Source organism: Netta rufina (assembly GCF_964035555.1).
Source record: "Netta rufina genome assembly, chromosome: 2".
In the NCBI taxonomy this organism is placed as follows: Eukaryota; Metazoa; Chordata; class Aves; order Anseriformes; family Anatidae; genus Netta; species Netta rufina.
The window spans coordinates 103,681,088-103,701,151 of NC_140124.1; the positions used below are offsets into that span (position 1 = coordinate 103,681,088).

Genomic DNA, 20,064 nt, shown 5'->3' on the forward strand with positions numbered 1-20,064 from the left:
CGCATGCGTGCGTGAGTGCGGCGGAGCGGGGACGGGACTACGACTCCCAGCGGGCCGCGCGCGGCGGGCAGGGCCGCCGCGCCTGCGCACTGGCCCCGCCGCCGGCGCTCAAGGTGATGGTGGGGACGGGCGGCGCTGCACGTTGCCCTGGCGCGCGCGCGGGGGGGGGGGGGGCGCGCGGGCGGGGAGCGGCGCGCGCGCGAGGCTGGGGCCGTTGGTGGCCGTTGGCGGCCGTTGGTCAACCGCCGCCTCAGGAGGAGGAGGAGGAGGAGCGGCGGCGGCGGCGGCGGCGGCGGCGGCTCGGCCGTGAGGTACCGCTCGGTGCGGGTGGGTGGCTGGCTGGGTGGCTGCCCCCGGGTGTGAGCGCCTCACGGGGTGCAGGCAGCCAGGGAGGGAGGGAGGCAGGGCCCGGCCGCTGGGGGCGGGGGGAGGCGGCAGCCCCGCGGGGGCCGTGGTGGGGCCCCAGCCGCCCGCAGCGCAGCTCCTGGCGGTAGGGGCTGTGTTTACGTGCTGAGCTCGAGCCCTTCTTCAGCCTCTTCTCCGTACGCGAAGTGTTTGGGCTTGCTCTGGGGGCCTCGGGATCCCCAGGAGGCACTGGCAAGGCGGGACCCTTCTGGCAGCCCTGCCTGGAGTCGTGGTTCTTGTTGGTGATCCCCTTCTGGTAATCACAACCCTGAGAGTGACCAAGTCAGGAGACTCTGACAGCGCTGTTACATCAGCAGAGACTTTTTTTTAATTTTAAATCAAGTGTGGATGTGTGTCAGGTAACGCAGCCTACAGGTTTCACCGCCTTTATGCCCGCTTCCAAAGTGCCTTCAGCAAGCTGGCCCAGGGGAGGAAGCAAAAGTTTGGACAGCAGTGCACAAAGTGCCCTCAGAAGCCAGCAGCAAACCTAATTCTTCAGCAGACTGCAACTAACAGTGCTCCTCAGCTCATCTAAGCCCCAAGAGGCTTCTACTGTTACAAGTATAAACTTAAAATTCGCCAAAGTTCTGCTGCTTGAGGGAGAGATGGGGAGCAAGTTCCAAATTTGGAATCTGAGTTGCCGCCTGTGCGCTAGGTTATTTGACTTGCAGCTGCTTCTGTGTGGGAAATGTATGTACAGAGGATAATGTGTCCCCACCATCCATCTCCTGTGGTGCTGACAGCAGGTGTTTATCTCCTTTTGCTGTTCAAAGGCTGCTTGAGGTAGAAGGGGTGTGAGTGGCCTCTGCGGCAGCGCGGTGGAATTGCACTCGCTGCTGGAGAAGCGTTGCCATCAGGGAGAAGAAAAATCATTGGATGGTTTGGGTAGGTGGGTATCAGATGGCCTGCACATGGCAAAAACCGAGTAGGCAAATTCACACTCTGAGCATGTAGGGAATGTAAGATAAAAAAGATTTGTCTAGCGCGACTTTCTGCACATCTACTTCACAGACTGTAGCAGCTGATAAGAAAAAGATTTTATCTGATTTTTGTATTTAGAAGGATCTGTGTAATTCTGCTGTTGTAGGTGATCTCCAGACAAGCCAACCCAGCTCTGTGTATGTGCTCATAGGCATTGCTAAGGACTGAATCGGTCTGTTTTTGTAAGGCAGGGAGTTACTGGTGTCCCCTTATCTCACATAACAAGCCTCAGCTTGCATCTCAACATGTTTTTTGGACCTCTGTGGAGTTCTGACTTCAACATTGGCTTTAAAGATAAGGGCGCAACTAATACAGTGGCAAAAGCAGAAAGTACTGATTTTAAAAAATGACTGTAAAACTGGTAGTTGAATCCGTAACATTCCTTGCAATCAGTTTTGCAGCTTGGGAATAAGATCCAACATAATTATTGTTGGTGCTTATACGCTGTAAACCCAGATTGTTGAAGCTGAACATACTTTGAAAATTAGGCACTGAAGCAATTCCAACGCTAGCGAGATTTCAGGAGTAAAAATAGAATAAAACCACTGAAAGAACTGAGGCTTGGACCTAACGCATGATTGAAATCTTCAGGGACAGGAGGAACGCTTAAGAACTTGGTAGGGTGTGGCAGTTTTTGTTGGTGAAATTTCAAAACAAGGCTTACGTTCAATATTTTCTGGCACAGTGAGAAGAAAACTGGAAACCAGGCTTTTCGCTGAACCACCCTCTGTCTTCTTAGGAAGGTTCTTGGAAAGATTGGTGCAAGAGAGAAAGTGGCATGAAAGAATGATCTGACCCTTTAAGAAAATGATTAAGGGTCATTTAAATGGAGTTTTATTTTAAGAATACAATCATAAATGTGGTTTTATTGATTTTTAACTGAAGTATAACTTGCTGTTCTCAACAGAGTTTTATTACTCTAAGGACAGGGGCATAAAAAAAAAAATCTTGGTTTTGGGGGGTGAGCTATCATGATCTAAAATTTTAAAATGAAGAAGAAAACTGTTGTAACCTAAGCAGTATTCCTTTTTTATTTACTTATTTTTTAATGTTGTCATGCTACACCATCCATCTGACTCAAGTCAAGGAATCTACCAGAGGTACCCTGTAGCCTTTTAGGAATCCCTGGCCATGAGGTCAATCCTTGATCTAGAGTGCTTGAACCAAGTTGTTACCTATCAGAGTACCAAGGGAAAATCTTTGTGCTATGCTGCGATGGTACCTTCCCAAATTGAGCTGATTTTGAAGATACCGGTACATTGAGTGCAACAAGCTTTGTTCTTACAAAGTTGAATATATTGCTTCAAACTGTCGGGAGAACAGTGTGAAACTCAGTTCTCCTTGCATCACCTTCTAACTAGGTACAGATTGTACGATTCAACAAAAAATGACATTTATGTTTCAAGACATGACACTACTCCTTCTAAACAAAGATATCTGAATGGTAAAACTAGGTCTTGTTCCATTTGCACGCATCAGAAAATGAAAGTGCCAGTTAGCTGGGCTGCAAATTTGAATCCCAGGCCTCTGCTATTTGATCTTGTCCAAAAACTGACCTTGGCCGTGTGTAGCAGTTGTTACATAAACAAAACAAGAAGTTGCGTGGCTGTGATCCTCTGCAGTTCTCCAAAACTCGAGCAGCCTGTCCTTGCAAAGTGGGATGGGTGAAGAAATTAAGGCTATACAGTCAAATGCTCGTGAACAAATCATAAAACACAACAGCAGGTTTTCAGATACATGGATTTTGTTGATTCTTAATAAAAATGTGTGAGTGGCTTTACAGCAGTTCGGTAAGTTTCTGCCCAAAGTGACTGATGGAACTGTTGAATAGAGCGTGAAGACACTTATATTTTAACTCTGATGGTAGTGCTTAGCCCCAGCATATGTGAGCCGGTTAACTACTTGCTGTTAATATTTTGTGGATTTCAAAGCTGATTTGCCGATGTTAAAATCAGATGACATCTCTTTCTTCCTGCTGTCGTGAGCTGTGCCTTCTGAAGGAGGGATATTTCTGTACTGAAACACAAGCCTTGGGCCTTGTTGGTCCCATCTCATAAAACACAGTGTGCGCGCACAGGTTGTGATCCTAGGATTCTTCTCTTGCTGCTGTATGTAAAGCATTCCAAGATAGATATCTTTGGTGACGTGCATCTGACCTTGATCTGGTCGTAAAGATGAGAGTGGGCGATACAGGCCTGCCTGGGAAAATTAACTTGCTTGCTATTACTTCTCTTGAATGACACATTAGCAAATTCACTTAGGATATCTTCCAAAAATATTTTAATCCTGTCATGAATATTTACAGAGAACTCATAAAATTGAAAGTACAGAGAACTCATAAATATACACTTTATTCTGCTGTGTCAGTAGGTTTACAGCTCTGCTTAGCTTGTGCTGCCCCAGTTTCTAATTAACAAGGCATGTGAAGGTATTGGACAACAGAAGTAGGTATGTCGTGGGATAGAGCTACTTTAATTTTTAGCATGATTTCCTCAGAAATGAAGCATATGTGCTGGAATTAGGGAATAATGAACAGGGAGGTAACACTAACTAGCTTTGAGAGAGTGATAGCACTCAGAAATAGTAAGCTTTGAGATGCTTTATGAAAGTAGGTGATGTGATACTTCTGAAAAATGGCTACAACTTAAATTCAGTCTTGAAAAACCACAAACTTTTGTCACAAACTTAACCTTGTGACAAAACTCCCTAGGAATTCAGTTTTCCTTACGTCGATGGCTTATAAATTCTCTCCATCAGTAAGAAGGACAGAAATCAGACTGTATATCCATGTTTCTTTCTTGCCTCAAAGTATTGCAGCAGCCCCTGGAAGGCCAAGAGCAAGCTGTGTTCTGTAGTTAATGAGGAGTGATTTAAAAGATATTTTTTAGATGCAGCGTATTCTGACTGGAAGATCTTTTCAACTGTGTTTTCTTTCCAAAGCAATTGTAGGCCTTGTAGTGTGTCAATAAAGAATTTGTGAATCCACAGAGCTCCACGTTGTGGGTTTTCTATTAACTGTCCAGCACTTAGGGAGGTATCTCATGGTTTGCCTTCTACTGCTAGGCTCTGTACACTGTCAGAAGTCCACTGTGTCTTCCTGAGGTGTTTTGACCAGTGGTTGATTGTGAAATTCAGGCGTTTGTGTAGATGACATTGAGGAGTAGGTCCTGAAGACCATGTTTGCTTTAAAATAGATCTCTAGGCCTGTTGGTAGAACATGGTCTTCTCACAATGGCTGTGTTCTTACCATTTAAATTGCCTTGTCTAAAAAGTTGGAAAATTAAAACAATCAAGTTACTTTTTTTTTTTCCTGTGGTTAATGATGTAATTTATGTTAACATCTGAAATTCTATACTCCTGGTTTATAAGTTTTATTTCTAAATATAAAAGTTGGTGAAAAAATGATTTCCTAATTTTACAATGACATTACTATTACCTGCCTTTCCCTTCCCACACAGCAGGCAGTAAATGTTCTTCCCTTAATAATGTTGTTTCCTTAGGACTCGTGTCCTGGCAGTGGGTGAAAGTTTGGTGTTACATGGGCAAGGGTGAAGTCAGAACGCTTTAAAAAAAAAAAAAAAAAAAAAGACTAGCTGATGGAAAGACTCCTCCTGGTATGCAGGGGACCATCTGAATCTTTTTGTGGTGCTGTTTAGTAAACAGAAGGGAACTCTGCCAGAGGTTGGTAGCTTCTTCTGAGGACACCAAGGGCGCTTCCTCGGACGGAGTGAGAGCATTTCTTGGCTTCTGATACTGAAGTCCCATCAGAGCTCCTTCTGGCGTGAAGTCACCGCTCTGTGAGTCTGATGCTCTTTCAGACACTTTTGGGTGGTGCGGTTTTGCTGATTGCATGGCCAGCAACGTTATCGATCCTGCCCTCTAAGCAAAAGATGCTGCTAAAGGCAAATAAATTCTATCCACTCAGCCATCAAAACCTTATTAAAAGTACTACTACTACTCGTAAGGACAGGTCATGCTTGTTTGTAGAGATGTGGGGAATAGCATTTACCAAAAATTAGACGACGAATGTGGTTTTGAACATCTGTCTGTTTAGTAAATGTTATGATCAGCCTCTTCACGCGTAATTTTTCAAGATTTTCTGATTGATACTACCCATATGGAGAAGTTTGAATCCACAACAGAGAATTCAACACTTGGAATATTTAGAAAAGATTTGTACTGGAAGCAAATGTCTGCCAACAGTAATTCTGCTGAAAGATGATCATTCGGTGTTTTTTGCTGGGAAAAAAAGTGACAGCTTTTTCAGTGTTTGAAAATGTGAAATTTAGTGAAAGAATAAAAGAAAACCTTGAACCTAATGTTTCTTTCCACTGTGGATTGATTCTGTTGGTGTTGAATTTCTGTTGGGGGTTGGAGGACAAGAGCATTGGTTTGGGGTATTTTGTTTGCTTTTGTTTTGGGGATGTTTTACATATGTTCCTGTGGTGTTTCTAATTGTAAGGCTTTTCCTTGAGCACGCTCTCTGGAAGTCTTTACTCACTTTTAGTGAATTTGATGGGGGATGCTGTTTTCATTGAGTTGTGATATTTTATATGCAGGTTATGTTGGCTAACATTTAATTTACAACGAAATTAAATAACAATTTAATTACAGCTGGTACTGTTGACTACAGTCTGGTTACAGAGGGAAGGGACACAGAGCAGTGAGGTGAGACCTGTGAAGACCTGAGGTGGCAAAAATGGTATTTATCAAGACCAGAAAGGGGGGGAGGTTTTGGTAGTCACAATGCAGGGTGAGAGAGATGGTTGAGTCACTATCCCTGGAGGTCTTTAAAAAATGTTTAGATTATGGTTTAGTGGAGGACTTGTTAGTATCAGGTCAAAGGTTGGGCTAGGTGATCTTGGAGGTCTCTTCCAACCTAGATGATTCTGTGAAACTGCCCTAATGTGAGGCTCACTTACAGGAATTATCTTTTGCAGACCCTTTAGAAACTTCCCATTGCTGAGCACACCTACACCACACACCTCCATGCGATGGCCCTCTGGTTGAAAACCCCGTGAAAGAAAACCACCAGTGTTTTGAGGGGAATGATCTAATGATACGCTGAAAGATTTTAGGATGAAAGGGGCTACTAGGGGTTGCTTGGGAAACTTGTTATATTGGAGTGAAATAAGAATGAGAGAGAAATAGATCTGATTTTGGTTGTTCACTTAAAGTGAAAGGTCATGCATGGAAGGCAAAAGAATAAGCAGACAGATACGATCTCTGTGTTGAGCTAAAGTGAGGTTTTCAGCCTTTTTAGCATAGATGTATGTACCAGGTTTTAAGTTTAGTTACCTTCTAAGAACGTAACTTCCTAACTTGCTTATTACAGATGTGTCTGTAGAGTAACAAATGGACTGTGCTGAAAAGCTCAAATCAGATAGCACTTTAGAAGGCTGGTTTGTCTTTTGTTTTCGTTTTTATATCCAGAAACAACATAGGAGATGATCAAGCAGATTCACACTTGTTGGAAGGAACCAGAGTAGGGAGACCTTTTGTAGTATTAGTACAAGAGCTGTACTTTTTGGAAAAATTCAGTAGAGGGCAGAGTGAAACTTAAGAATGAAGGAACCCAGCCTAGATGCTCAGCACTGCAGAGCTGCAAAGTTCTGAACGGGGGAAATTCTCAGCTCTGAACAGAGTTCAGAGCTAAAACGTAGAATAGCTCCAGACATTAAAACAGTTCTGAAGAGCAGAAAGCACTGCACACAACTGAATACTTGTCTAAAAGAATTGGGGAGAGAACATTCACGCTTTTATGTTATGCTCAACTGTGTGCAAGCTTGAGATCCGATGCTTTTCAGCGTACAGGAGAAGAGGGATACTGCTGTCACATTGATGGGGTGCAGATCAGCTGTTAAGCCTCCTGTTTAGCATTCCAGCTCTGTAATTCAGCACAGACACTGCATTAGGTTCTCCTGCTTTATTTACGTTCTGAATCCAGTGTTCAGAATTTATATAGAAAGGTCTACAAGAACTTCTATTCTGCCTAAAAGCTGTTTTTATTGTGCTTACCAAGACTTAAAGCATCTGAACATGGTAACAGTGGAGATTGCCATGTATTTAGGGATCTTAATGTCAAAGGGTTTATTCTACTTTCTTGACCAAAGTTACTGAAAACATTACTAAGTTTAAACAAGAACTGCAGTAGTTTACATAAAAATGAAGGTTAAAAAATTGTTTGCGCTTACATTAGGATTGAACTGTAGTAATATGATAAGTGTAAAATATACCGCTTAGCATTTAATAAGTAATGATACAGAGATCAGCCCATTCCGCCTCCGTCATGCCTAACTTACTAGAGCAATTCGTCTGTAAGATTACCCCTGCATTGTGTTTTGATGTGATGACTTTCAGCAAGATTTTAATAAATTTCAGCATGACTCAGTTTGCATTGCTCCCTTTGGCCTAAAACACAAATGTTCAATTTTTCAGGCAGCTCTGAGTGATGGGCAGGATGAGGCAGCTAGTGATGCCCAAACTTCAAATTACAGCCAAGTATCTTAGGTTTGAATGAATAACAGATTGTATTAAGGATACTGCAGAAGTAGTAAAAGCTGAAATATGAATTTTAAATGCTTATCCATATTCTCTTGAAGTACTTATGCAAAGAATAAAAACTCCCAATATGCTGCCATTTCCCATCCATGGATAGTGAGTGCATGCTATGCTGAAGCATTTCAGTTATTATGAGGTTTATAGCTACATTTTATGTCGTGTTTGGAAAAAACAATGATGCTTTACATATATTGCACTATTGCTACAATGGTTTCAAAATGTGTCCCCAGCTTTTTTAGGCAACGTTTTAAGTTCAGTAGATTTTTGTTTTTTGTTTGTTTTTTTTTTTTCTTCTTGATTTATTAGCTTAATGTTTGGCAATGTGCTTTTTAAAATGTTGTCAATAAATTGTTGAATAATTTAAATGTGAAACAAGTCTTTTTTTTATTATATTGCTTATATTTTTTATTCAATATAAAGGTTTTCTTATTAACCTGGCTGTTTGCGTGGGATCTCTGTGCATTTACTTTTTACGCAATCTAAAAGGTGAACTGGAAAGGATTTCTGAGAATGTGGTTTGTGTCCTTTCCAAATTCTGCTCTATATACAACACAGACCTCAAAGTTTCCTTGATTTTTGCACTAAAATTGACAGGAATGTAAATTAATTTTCTGGTTTCAGAGAATGGTGCCTGGGGAGTGGAAAAAGCTCATGGATTTTCAGTGGGAACTCTCCTGTGGTATAATTAATGTTCTGTTTTCAAACGCTAACAGAATAAGTGCTTTAAATTCGTCCATATTTACATATTGTGTCCAGAGTGTTTCTTGTGGAACTGGGAAAATAAACCAGGCTAGTCTACTTACATTATGCCCTCAATTCCCCCAGATGTTTTCTGACCTCTTTTACAAAAGAGAACTTAGATGGCAAAAGGTTCAGTCTTACATCCACCCCATTTTCACATTTTATTTTCACTGGTAGCTTAAAACTTTTTAATTATGAAAGGGTAACTATTTTTATAGAAATTATCCTAATGAAAGCTTCATCCAACGTTCTCTCTGACATAACTTCCCTTTCCAAGAGCAGATATCCCCAGCACTCTTTGCCGTACCTGTGTTGGCCTGCTTGTTACTTTTGCATTTTCCAATGATCTTTGATCCTTTTTTGCTTAAAATGTTAGCACATTGCTAAAACCACTGATTCAGGGTAGTCATACAGTCCAGCAATGTGCCACCAAAAGATCCTGAGCTTCTGTTCAGGATCCTGTTGTCCTCAGGAGTAAAAGCAAGTGTAATCTCTACTTTCTAGTAATCACTGACTGCGTTTCAAAGACTTAGCAGCGCAAATACAAGAGACAGGATGCTCCTGCAGCACATCAGATTTGTGTGAAAGCTGTTCTAAATTACAACAGTATAAAAGTTTCCCAAACAAAGCCTCTGGCAACTGTGATGAGGAGCTGAACTGTACTTTTACTCAGGAAGCCACCAGAGCACTCCCTTATGTCAGAAGGCTTGTTAATAACCTGTCATGAGGCAGACGTGCCTTCAGAAACTCAGTGGATGTCCAAGAATCCCAACCAGGAGTGTGTCCTGAACAGCCAAGATCTCTTCAGCTCGGTTTACAGCCAGCTGGAGATGCTGCTAAATAGCTGGCCAGAACATGACAGCACTGCAGAGGAGACCTAATCCAAGAAGTGTTTATAGTTTATTTCATAGCTTGTCCTGCTAGCGTCTATCTGGTTACTGACTACATGAGATTCTTATAGCAGAGAGCAGCTGTATTTGTCCTTAGACATCTCCATGTTTGTTTGTTGTCTTCTTTTTTTTTTTTTTTTTTTTTTTAGCTTGTGGCATACTTTGGATAAACCTAATGCAAAAACTAAGATGCTTTAAAATACCTTCCCCTGCCCAATTGTCACGCAGCATCCCACCAGCTTTTCCACCCTCGTATTTGAAGCTTCTCGCTTCTGTCTTTCTCTGTGCTTTTGCAGCATCATGCAATAGCATAAAAGAAATACATTAAAACTAAGAAATATTTTTCCAAAAGTCACCCAGTGCAGTTGTGAATAACATCTAGCATATTGTTCTTAGAATCTGAGGGGTTTTCAAAACTGAAAGTTACAGGGGCAACTGTATAACTCACATTACTAATAATTATCTTGAGGAAATTATAAATTTATTCATAAAGAATAAAGTTATGCCTCAAAGCTGTGGGTTGACGTGCTGCTTTCTGCTGCCTGTTGAATGTACTGGATACTAGGAACTTCTCACTGATCATGTCATCGCGTTGTAAAGGACAGATTGATCTATATCTTTCTCATGTTTTAGAAGGATGAAACAACTGCAATCTCATATTTCTTGGGAATTCCAGACATTTATTGTGCACTTTGGGTTGTCTGTCCTGTTTAAGATCTGTTTGCAATGGTGAGCCAAGTAATTAAAACACTACAGTTGAGCAGCTGCGCTCATCACCCCTTTACCTGTAGTCATTGCTTTAAAATCAGTTTACAAAGTGCATGCTATCATAATTTATTTTATTCAATTGATTTTCCTATACCCTGCTGTAACCATTGTAAATATAATTCTTGCCTCCTTTAGTCTTGTAGTGCTATGTGACAATATCATCATCTTATACTTACACATCTAAAGTCTCTCCTGTTCCTTTAAATAAGTAAAAATAAAACAAGTATCCATAAAGCAGTAGGATCTCTTGGAGAACTCCAACCTTGTTTTGAAATACCTGTTTTATTCTCTCAAACGTAAGCTCTATTACATCTAGACCTTTCCTTATACATTAAGTATCTAACAAAAAGCTTTTTAAAGCGGAGGAGCAAAAAGTAAGGTAGTTCTTAGAATATCAGCTAGAACTTACTGTCATCTGTGCTTACAAGGTTCGGGACCTTTTCAGGATCTATGCAGATGGTCAAAAAATTTCCCTTTGTCCTGGAGGGTCTGGCATCCTGGAGTAAAACTCTAGTTAACAAGCTCCAAGTCTGTCTGAGGACAAAGGAACAACAAAAACGTTGTAGCAGGTCCTGTCAGTGGCCCTGCTTTTTCGCCTGCTTTCAGCCAGCGGTGGCAGTCTGACTGCTGTCCAGTCTGGTGATGAAGGGCACTTACCCTCACAAGCAGCCACCCTGAAACTCGCTCACCAGTCACAGCAGTGTTAGCTGCTGACTGGTGAGGATTGAGCACGTAGTAGTGACCTGTTGCTTCTTCCTGTTGAGGAATTACAACCTTTTGGGGTTGCTTTGGGTTTGTTGGTGTTTGGGTTTGTTTTTTTGTTGTTGTTGTGTGGTGGTTTTGGTTTTTTTTGGAAGTCCTGGAAGCCATTTCTAACCACAGTGTTTTGCAGCCATAGCAGTATATCAGAGGTGTGTAGCGGTGGTGGTTTTGTGCTATCAATAGGTGCTAGACAGCAAACCTAGAAACAGCATTCTGAGAAATGCTAATAACAGGAAAATGCAGAAACACCTTTCAGTTTCCTCTTGCTGCTGTATCATTAGTCACTGCGTGGCCAAATGAGTTCCTCCAAAGACTGTCGGATTGCAGAGTCCTGTTAGTAATGAGAGAGAATCAGCATTGCTTTCCCCATGCTGTATGGTGGCAATTTTCAAAGCTTCTTTGGAATTTGGGAATAGGAAACCATCCACTGAGAGCAGAACAGTGAGGTACAGTGGAAGGTCCACGTAGGTTGGTAGGTATCTGTTGTGGGTCTGCTGGCCGGATGTGATGGAAACCTGTTTGGGGCAGGTGCTCAGAGTGCTGTGTGCTGCCAGTGAGGGGAAAACAGCCCTGTGGGGTGTCAGCCCTCAGGAGAGGAGTGTGAGTGGCTATAGGCAAGCTGTGTAGTTTTTGTATGGTTTATTATAATTTCTGTAAATCAGTAAGATGGTTGGTATATGAAGAAGTACCATCAAGTGTTCTCACCGCTTTTTGTTTATAGAAACAATTACATTTGTATCTAAGAATTCAGCAGGAAGCTCTGCTTCTCATAAAAACAGAAATACAACAAGCAGTTGCTGCTTCCAGTGAATTCTTACAGAAGGCCGTCTCGTTGAGAGGCGGAACCTGTAGATGATTTACTGCTCTACAAGCAGCAGCACTTCTTGGCTCCCACTGAGTTCATAATTCAGCAGGAGTGAGTAACTGCTGCTTTACAAAGAAACAAGAGTCCAGTTTTCCCCTTGTGATGAAGTAACCTCCTCTGTTAATATGAGTTCCCCAGAAATGGGTGTCTGCGCTTCACATGCAAGATAGATGTGTCCAGGGAATTTGGAACCATTCCTCTGATGTTTTCCCTGCATCAAACATTGTAATTCTAGTAATTCCAATTAATTCGAGCACAATAATTACATAAAAAATAATTACGTTAAAATATCTAGAAAATATACAGGCAGGAATGTTCCATCAGAAGTACTTTTGGACTTCCTCTTGGAAGGAAACACTAGTATACGGTTCAAGAATTCTTAAGCTACACAGAAAAGAAACTGTCGTTTGTGCTATCAGAGTCCAAAAAGAAAATTGCACTGGTATCTTCTTCATTAAGCAAGGTTTCAGGCTGAACAAAAATAATAGTATCAGTTGGCTGTTCTTCCTGTTTGTCTAAATGTGCCCTTTTTCCACTTTGACAGAGTCATCAATATGTTGAAGACATACTTGTGAAAGGCGGGGAACGAGTGGAAGAGTAGCAACTCTTTGAAGACACGAACTTTATCATACCTTTTGTTGCGTATCTGGAAAGTAGTAAGGGGTATGTATGACTCCATTTTTTTAAACGTCTGTTTATGTTATGAATTATTGATCATTTTCAACAGTCTAGATGAATTCACTATCAAAACACCTGGTTAATACATATCCGAAAGCTATAGGTGAAGGAGAAGATGATGTGAAGATGACGATGGAGTTTCAAGTAAACTTCAATGATTTCTGGTTTGTATGAGGAGTTGTTATGGTAGTTAAAAATTGAAAGCCATGGTCGATTTACAAGTTGTAATGCAACTGACTTAGCTGGTGTTAGTTAGATAAAATCAACTAGTGGTGCTTTTCTTTGGTGGGAAGGAAAGTTAGTTGTTCAGTAATTTGCAGTTACAAGTTACTATACACACTGTACAAAATTCCTGTCCTATGTTGTGGGGAACCTCTCAGTGAGTGGTTCTTCCAAACTTTCAAGAATAACTGGTAAGTGTTCAAAATCATAAGGCTAACTGGGTTATCCGCAGTTTTAAAATGCGCTTTTTATTGCAATATTTAGGAGATTACAGTTTAATTTTTGTTCTTTTAATTCTCAACATGCAACAGCACCAGCCCAATTCCTAATAGATGTATACTGGCAGGTTATTGTGGTTAGGTTTGTTACTGTTAAGACTTCATTAATTATTTTTTTTTTACTGTATGAATTTTTACTTTTAAATAGTGTAGAACACCAAAAATTAATGTTAATTATACTACATGTAATACCTTTTTAAGGTACATCCCACCATTACCAAAGCTCTTCAGTAAGGTTGCACTATATCTGTCTAGGCTGGAAGTATCACCTGAACTATCAGTTGCTTCTGGAAGTGAACTTTCAAGAGTAGCTTTTCAACAGCTCTGCCATATTATACAGATAAAAGCAGTAGCTAGCACTAAACATCTGAAAATGTTTTCAGAGAGTAGAGTGAGCATTTTAGTTATAAGGGGCAGTGTGTGCTATGTGAAGTGGACGTTATAGTTCAGACTACTAATGAGGTGAGACCTAAAACGATTTGCTTAATTCTAGAAGATAACAGAATTTCTGTAAAGGAAGATAAAGCCTTTTAAAATAGAATAGAAAGCAAATTTCAGAATTTCAAGTAGCATTGGAGGAATTACAAATCAGGTAACTGAAATGCAATTTGTTTACTCTTTCCCTGTTGTTTCTTCTCTACAGAAGACTCGACAACATTTCATCAAGATGCAAAGGAGTGTATTACATACAGCATCTCAGCTGGCGCACGGGATGTGTTTGGTTTTGCCTCGCACTAGTGTCTTTCAGTGCATAAAAGGACAATCAGTGTCATCTAATGTTGGGTGCAAAGTGATTTTGGCACTGGACCCTCCTAAACGATGTCTTCATGCAGGTGTAGCACTGTTAACCTCAAAGAAAAGTGCTTTGTCATCGCAGCCAGCAGACTCTACTCCCAAAGTATCAGAAGAGAGGAATCCTTTGACTTCTGCTGCTGATGTACCCAAGCAGAGCCCCGTAGAGACAGATTCTTCAGATCCCGATCCATTGCAAGATAAATCAATTAGTCTTGTTCAAAGATTCAAGAAAACTTTTAAACAGTATGGAAAAGTCATGATTCCAGTTCATCTTGTGACTTCCACGGTGTGGTTTGGATCCTTTTACTATGCAGCCATGAAGTAAGTTGATATTTTGTTGCATTACTCAATACTGATGCTGAATTGAGACAGACTCACACTGGTGAAAGGACATAAATTATTACTCCGTGTTAAAAAGTGCCTCTAAATCTAACAGGGAAATGAGCCTACATTTTTACCTGGAGCACAAGGTTAATACTGAAGTACTGGATTTGTGAGAGTGGCATGTGCGTACCATTATTGTGCGGTTATTTCTGTACACCAGATGTCTTGCTTACACTTGGAGAAATGTCAGTCTCCCCAAAATATGCGTGGATGTAAACAGCATCAAAATGATTAGTAACCTTTCACAGGATAAAAATAAAGATTTGGAATCCTGATTATGAGTTGCTAGATGAGATCTTTATAGACCTGTGCTTTTTTTGTCTTTGTATTTGAAGGATTTTCACCGCTTCCTTCTCCATTCATCCACAGTCCTCCCCCATCATTGGACTTTCAAATCTTTTACCTCACTCTGAGCTCCTTACAGAACACATTTACCTTTTCGCCTTTTTTTGCTTGTTTCCTGTATTCCTTCCCTTTGCCGTAAAAATTGCTGGTATAGCCCAGACTTCTGAATGGGAAATTAAATACTTTTATGGCCAAAAATAAATATTCTTGTAACTTTAGTTTCTTTCAGTTATAGCGTGGGCCAGATAAAGTTTTGGAAAATGGCATTTATTAGATCAGCTATAAGCTGTTGGTTCAGATGAAATAAGTTTTATCTATCTACAAATGGTTTGGTAAATATAAGTAAATGTTTATCTCTGGATTGCTGGTGTTGTATATTTAATAATAGAAAGCATGAAACAGTGGCAGTTTGTGGCAGCAAGAATGGGGCTTTGACATCAGAATGCCTTACCACACAACTGTTTGTTTTAGTTACTCTAACCAGCTGGCATAATTGCCCTTTCTAGGAGCTATAGATCCAAATGTCATTCTAAATTTAGCTTGTCAGAAGAATAAAGGTCCAGAGCTATTAAAAATATTTTGCTTTGGATGAATCCAGGTTGATGCTCACATCCAGATATTTCAGATCGAGTTTTCATCAAACACTAAGTTAGCTGCTGAAATACATATTTGACGGATGAAAGCAACTGAAATATTTAACTAGAAGCTAATTATAACAAAGGTTTGATATGTCATGCTACAGCAACAGCACCCTCTGGAAGTGGAAAAATAACTTTGAGAATGACTGCTCATGACACAAGACTAAACTGTGGTGGTTTAATTTAATACCATTGATTAACACTGTCTTCCAGATCTTCCTCCAATTTCTACTTCGGGCATAGGCCTTCAGGTTGTAGATCCTGGTAACTGGTAGAAAGCTTCTACCTGCTCCTGTTCCTGATGCTAAAGCTATCATATGCACAGGACACTTAAAATAATGAAAATTTTAGTTAGAAGTGGATGATGATGCTAATAATACAACATTTCTAATTACTGGAAAGTCAGGCCTTCTGTAGTGGTGTGTAGCTTTCTACTATAGTGTAAAGGACTGTCTTTTGTTTTTCTTTATGCTGATGTTAGTTTCACTCGTCTTCAAAAAGAAAGAAGTTTTATGACAGGAGCTCCTCTATCTATTCTGCCACCTTGCATTAACCAGGTGGAATAGATGGGCTTAAAAGCCCTCCTGTCTTGTGTATATAATTTATGCTTCCTTTTCTTTTGCCACATTCCATTTGTTTCATTTAAAAATGAAGGCAGCACACTAAACTCTGGATTTTGTACTTCTGGGCATGTTGCAGATTAGTCTGAAATTTCCAAAGGGGAAAAAAATAGGCAAAACAGAGGTTGCACAACTGGAGCCTAAGTAGCTGTGTTAAAACCACTACGCTAACTCCAAACATAGTAAGCCAGACACAGGTAAGTTTGTAGTTAATATATTATCCAACAAGGATAATGTAAATGAGCTGCCTCTTGGTGGAATGCAGAACAAAAAAGCTTTAATTTGTCTATATGTATAAAAATATAAACCTTTTAAGTGTATTGCCTCAATGGAAAAAATATTTTGCTATCAAATTACAAAGATTGTATGATGGAGTTTAAGAATGGAAATGATACTATAAATCACTGTTCGTGTTTCCAGTGTCATCCTACTCATTTTCATTTTTTTTTCTCTTTGGTAGAGGAGTGAATGTTGTTCCATTCCTAGAGTTGATTGGCTTACCAGACAGCATAGTAAGCATCTTGAAAAACTCCCAGAGTGGAAATGCACTAACTGCATATGCGTTGTATAAAGTAAGTATTTGGATGGTTTGTAAACAAGCTCTAAGTCTTGCCCAGTGAAATAAACAGGGTTTGTTTGTTTAGATCAGAAAGAATTAATGCTGTTTTCTCTGTTTGATAGTTACACGTATTTCAGCATTCATTTTTGTTGTAGGAATAGTCACTGGAAAGTTGGTATGGGTTCTGTGTTCCTTTAAGGAATCTATCTGTATTTCTAAAATAACTTCTTTGTTTGCTGCAGGATGATTTTCTGCCCTCAGAGATTTAATTACAATTAAGCTGTTCCTCTCTATCCCTGGAATAATTAACTGGGATAGCAAAGTAAATTTTAAATACTTCACGATTTCCAGATAAAAGCAAGGGTATTTTTATCCTAGATGATGAATTAGTTTGTCTTTCTATTGTAGTTCTCTATCATTCTTAAGTACTTTCATTGTCCACTTGGATCAATTACTTACATTCAGATTTGGGTCTCGTTTGTTGTTTTATGTGCAAAATCTGTGTTTTGGGAGCCTGAAATGTGTCAGACCGTACAAAACCAAAGTACTGTATTCACTTCAAATGCAGCTCATCATATCTGGACAGAAAACCGATGTACTATTTATCTGTTACTTTAAGGTTTGTTTTTTTTTTTCCCAAACAAAACATGAAAGCACTGTTCTTCCAGTTACTCTTGTACCTGAAAGAGATCAATAAATGTGGTTAAATAAAAAGATTTTATTACAGCTGTGAGATTTGGAAGAAACTTTCAAGGCATGAAAGTACTAAAATAGGTTGCAAATGGAAGATTTTGCATGCTTTATCTTTGAAGTTCTGAAAATACGCAAGTTATTCTAAACTCTCTAGAACAACTAACCTAGTTCGTTGTGTGTTGGATTAGCTGACCTCTGAAGGTCTCTCTTAGCTCTGTCTTTCTATATGCAAGTCTTATTTTTGGACTGAAGGTTAGGTGCCTATACTCTCGTGAATTTTAGAATTTAAAGCATATCTTGTTGTTATTATTTCCTCTTTGCTTTTATAGTTCATTGCTCATGTACTGGCTGTTCTGAATTGCATTCTGAGACACCTAATGCTCTTCCCACAAGCTGCACAGGGAGGCTTTTTAAAAGGGAAGTCTAACGCTTGTGCTAGTTTGTGAAAAGAATACTTAGTGTAAAAGGTATGCATTTGTAGAGAATGTACTGTTAATTGTTTTATTTCCTTATAAATAGAAGATATTTTTAGTATCTGACGCTGGCCAAGATACTTAATATTAAAAGTACCACCTGTTGGATAATACTGTCCTGTTTTATTCATGTTGTCTATTCTTTGGTTTCTTTAAGATTACAACTCCTGCCAGATATACCGTGACTTTGGGAGGAACGTCCATCACCGTTAAATATCTACGTAAGAGTGGCTATATGTCCACACCACCACCAGTAAAGGAATATCTACAAGATAGGATGGAGGAAACAAAGGATAAAATTACGGAGAAGATGGAGGAAACAAAGGATAAAATTACGGAGAAGATGGAGGAAACAAAGGATAAAATTACGGAAAAGATACAAGAAACCAAAGATAAAGTTTCCTTTAAAAAAATAAAGGACTAGGAGAGATGCTTAATTTTTAGATATATCTAACTCAGCACTTTAACCTTTTTTTGAGGCAGGAGATACAAAGTGCACTTCTGAGATTTCTTTTTTGTTTGTTTTTGTTTTTATTGGTGTTCTTTGTTTTTGTCTGGAAACTACAATTGCGCTGTGGATTTAAAAATTCTGTGTATTCACAAAGGCTAAAGTTTTCTGCGAGGGAGCAGTTGTGACAGTTTCAATTTATAGAAGCAAAAATGAATCTCAGATGAGAAGTTCATGTCTAGTGGTGATAGTATTAATTCCCCAGCCACCATTTTTTTCCATCAAAATGAAGATGGTTTCTTCCTAAAGCTACTACTTTACACCTCCTCCATCTTAGTGCACAGCCTTTTTTCCATCAGGCTGAATCTTCCATTAAACGAGAATGAAGATTTCTCTACTGGGAAAGAAAACATATTTTGGGTTTCAAAGTATGTGGACCCAGACCTCTTTAATCATGATCATCTCTCAACGTGGAGACAGACCATTATCACTGATACTGCACATGAAGGAATGAATGGACTACTTACTCAGTCTGAATGAATTTATAATAGCTACGCTTGACTTCAGCTGATCTGTGACAGTTTACAGGTTGAGACCATGAACCTTTCTTGGAAAGTGCATCTCTTCAGAAATCTCAACTGAAAGCGATAGGAAGATGAGTTAATCGCAATAGCCATACTGTCAAGTGTACTATTTTTTTCTAAAGCTGATTTACAGTAGGAAGTTATTAAATGAATCAATAGTGTATTAAAAACTAAGATTTTTTATTATGTTAAAGTTTACAAAACTGTTCTATTTCATGGTAACCCTATACCAACAACAACAAAAATCCAGAAGAGAGAAGTTTACTCAAGCAATTGGTATACTAATGTGACTTTTTAAATACATACAAAGTTAGAGTTAAACCCAAAAGTTCCTCTTAAAGGATCCTCCAGATGTCAGTAGAACAGTTTACCTTAAAATAAGCATAATTTCTGAGACAGCAGTCAGTCTACCAGAATTCTATTCCTGAGTTTTTTAGGTCGAGCAAATACTTATAGCTGAAATGGTAGAACTAAATTTGAATCTGCTCTATTTGACTGGGCAGGCAAACTTCTCTCTTTTTATTCAAATTTAGGTTAAATTCCAGTGGGTTCTTTTCTACTTCTGTTACAGACCTCACTTTCTAGCAAATCTCTGCATGTATGTCTTGCTCAACAAAGGTAGTTTTTTTGCAGCAGGATATGGGGAAGCAACAGAGTTGGCTCTTAAGCCTTGTAACTGACTAAGATAAAAGAATATAGCTGATACTTTATAAACCCCACACTTCAATGTTTTCATTCAAGTCACTAAGGTCCTGTCCATGTGTAACTGGGTTGAACTTCATTAACTTAATTGTGGAGGATTGATTACATACTTCTCTGTCTCTATCCACGTGTCAAATAGTAACTGCAATCTAATGCCTACCTCACAGGGATGTTGTGAGGAATAATCACTGTATATTTGGTGCCCTGCAGATGTAAAGTGCCATGTTTCTGATAAATACTATTAAAAAGTAACTCTCTCTAACTATGAACTCAGGCTGTTGAGGTGAACGCCGCTGTAGGACTGGAGCTAATAGCTGCTTTTCCTCCTTTCTATTTTAGTGTAAAATTTTTTTCTTACTATCCCTGCACACGTTTTTCTGACATTATGCTTTGCATAATGCTGCAGGACACAGGCAACACTGGCTGTGAAAAAGGAAAACCAAGAGAAAATATGCTCAAGTCCACCCTAGTCATGCTGTTGGGGCTGGGGCCAGGGGCTGGGACCTCGCAGTGTGGCTCTTGGGTCTCATCTCTTCCTTGCATGGGGCAGGACTTGCACAGGGCAGTTTCCTGGGATGGTTGCGTAGCCCTCAAACATAAGTTAAGACTTCCTGTCCTAACTACATGCCATGGACTGTCCTGTGTGACCATTCCTGCAGCCACAGGAACAGC

General features: G+C 39.8%; 1 protein-coding gene across 3 annotated transcripts; it reads left to right on the plus strand.

The window, feature by feature from the left end:
* The first annotated feature begins 74 nt into the window (after positions 1-74).
* Positions 75-19,645, plus strand: FAM210A (family with sequence similarity 210 member A). 3 transcript variants are annotated; one of them, XM_084282813.1, is made up of 5 exons: positions 75-113; positions 12,518-12,636; positions 13,795-14,267; positions 16,394-16,505; positions 17,816-19,645. In XM_084282813.1, exons 3-5 carry the CDS (start codon positions 13,819-13,821, stop codon positions 18,080-18,082), a joined length of 828 nt encoding a protein of 275 aa, XP_084138939.1. In that variant the 5' UTR covers positions 75-113; positions 12,518-12,636; positions 13,795-13,818; the 3' UTR covers positions 18,083-19,645. The 3 variants fall into 3 exon arrangements, with proteins under 3 accessions (XP_084138939.1, XP_084138938.1, XP_084138940.1); XM_084282812.1 differs by lacking the exon at positions 75-113 and adding an exon at positions 178-311; XM_084282814.1 differs by lacking the exon at positions 75-113 and adding an exon at positions 744-764.
* The last annotated feature ends 419 nt before the right edge of the window (positions 19,646-20,064 follow it).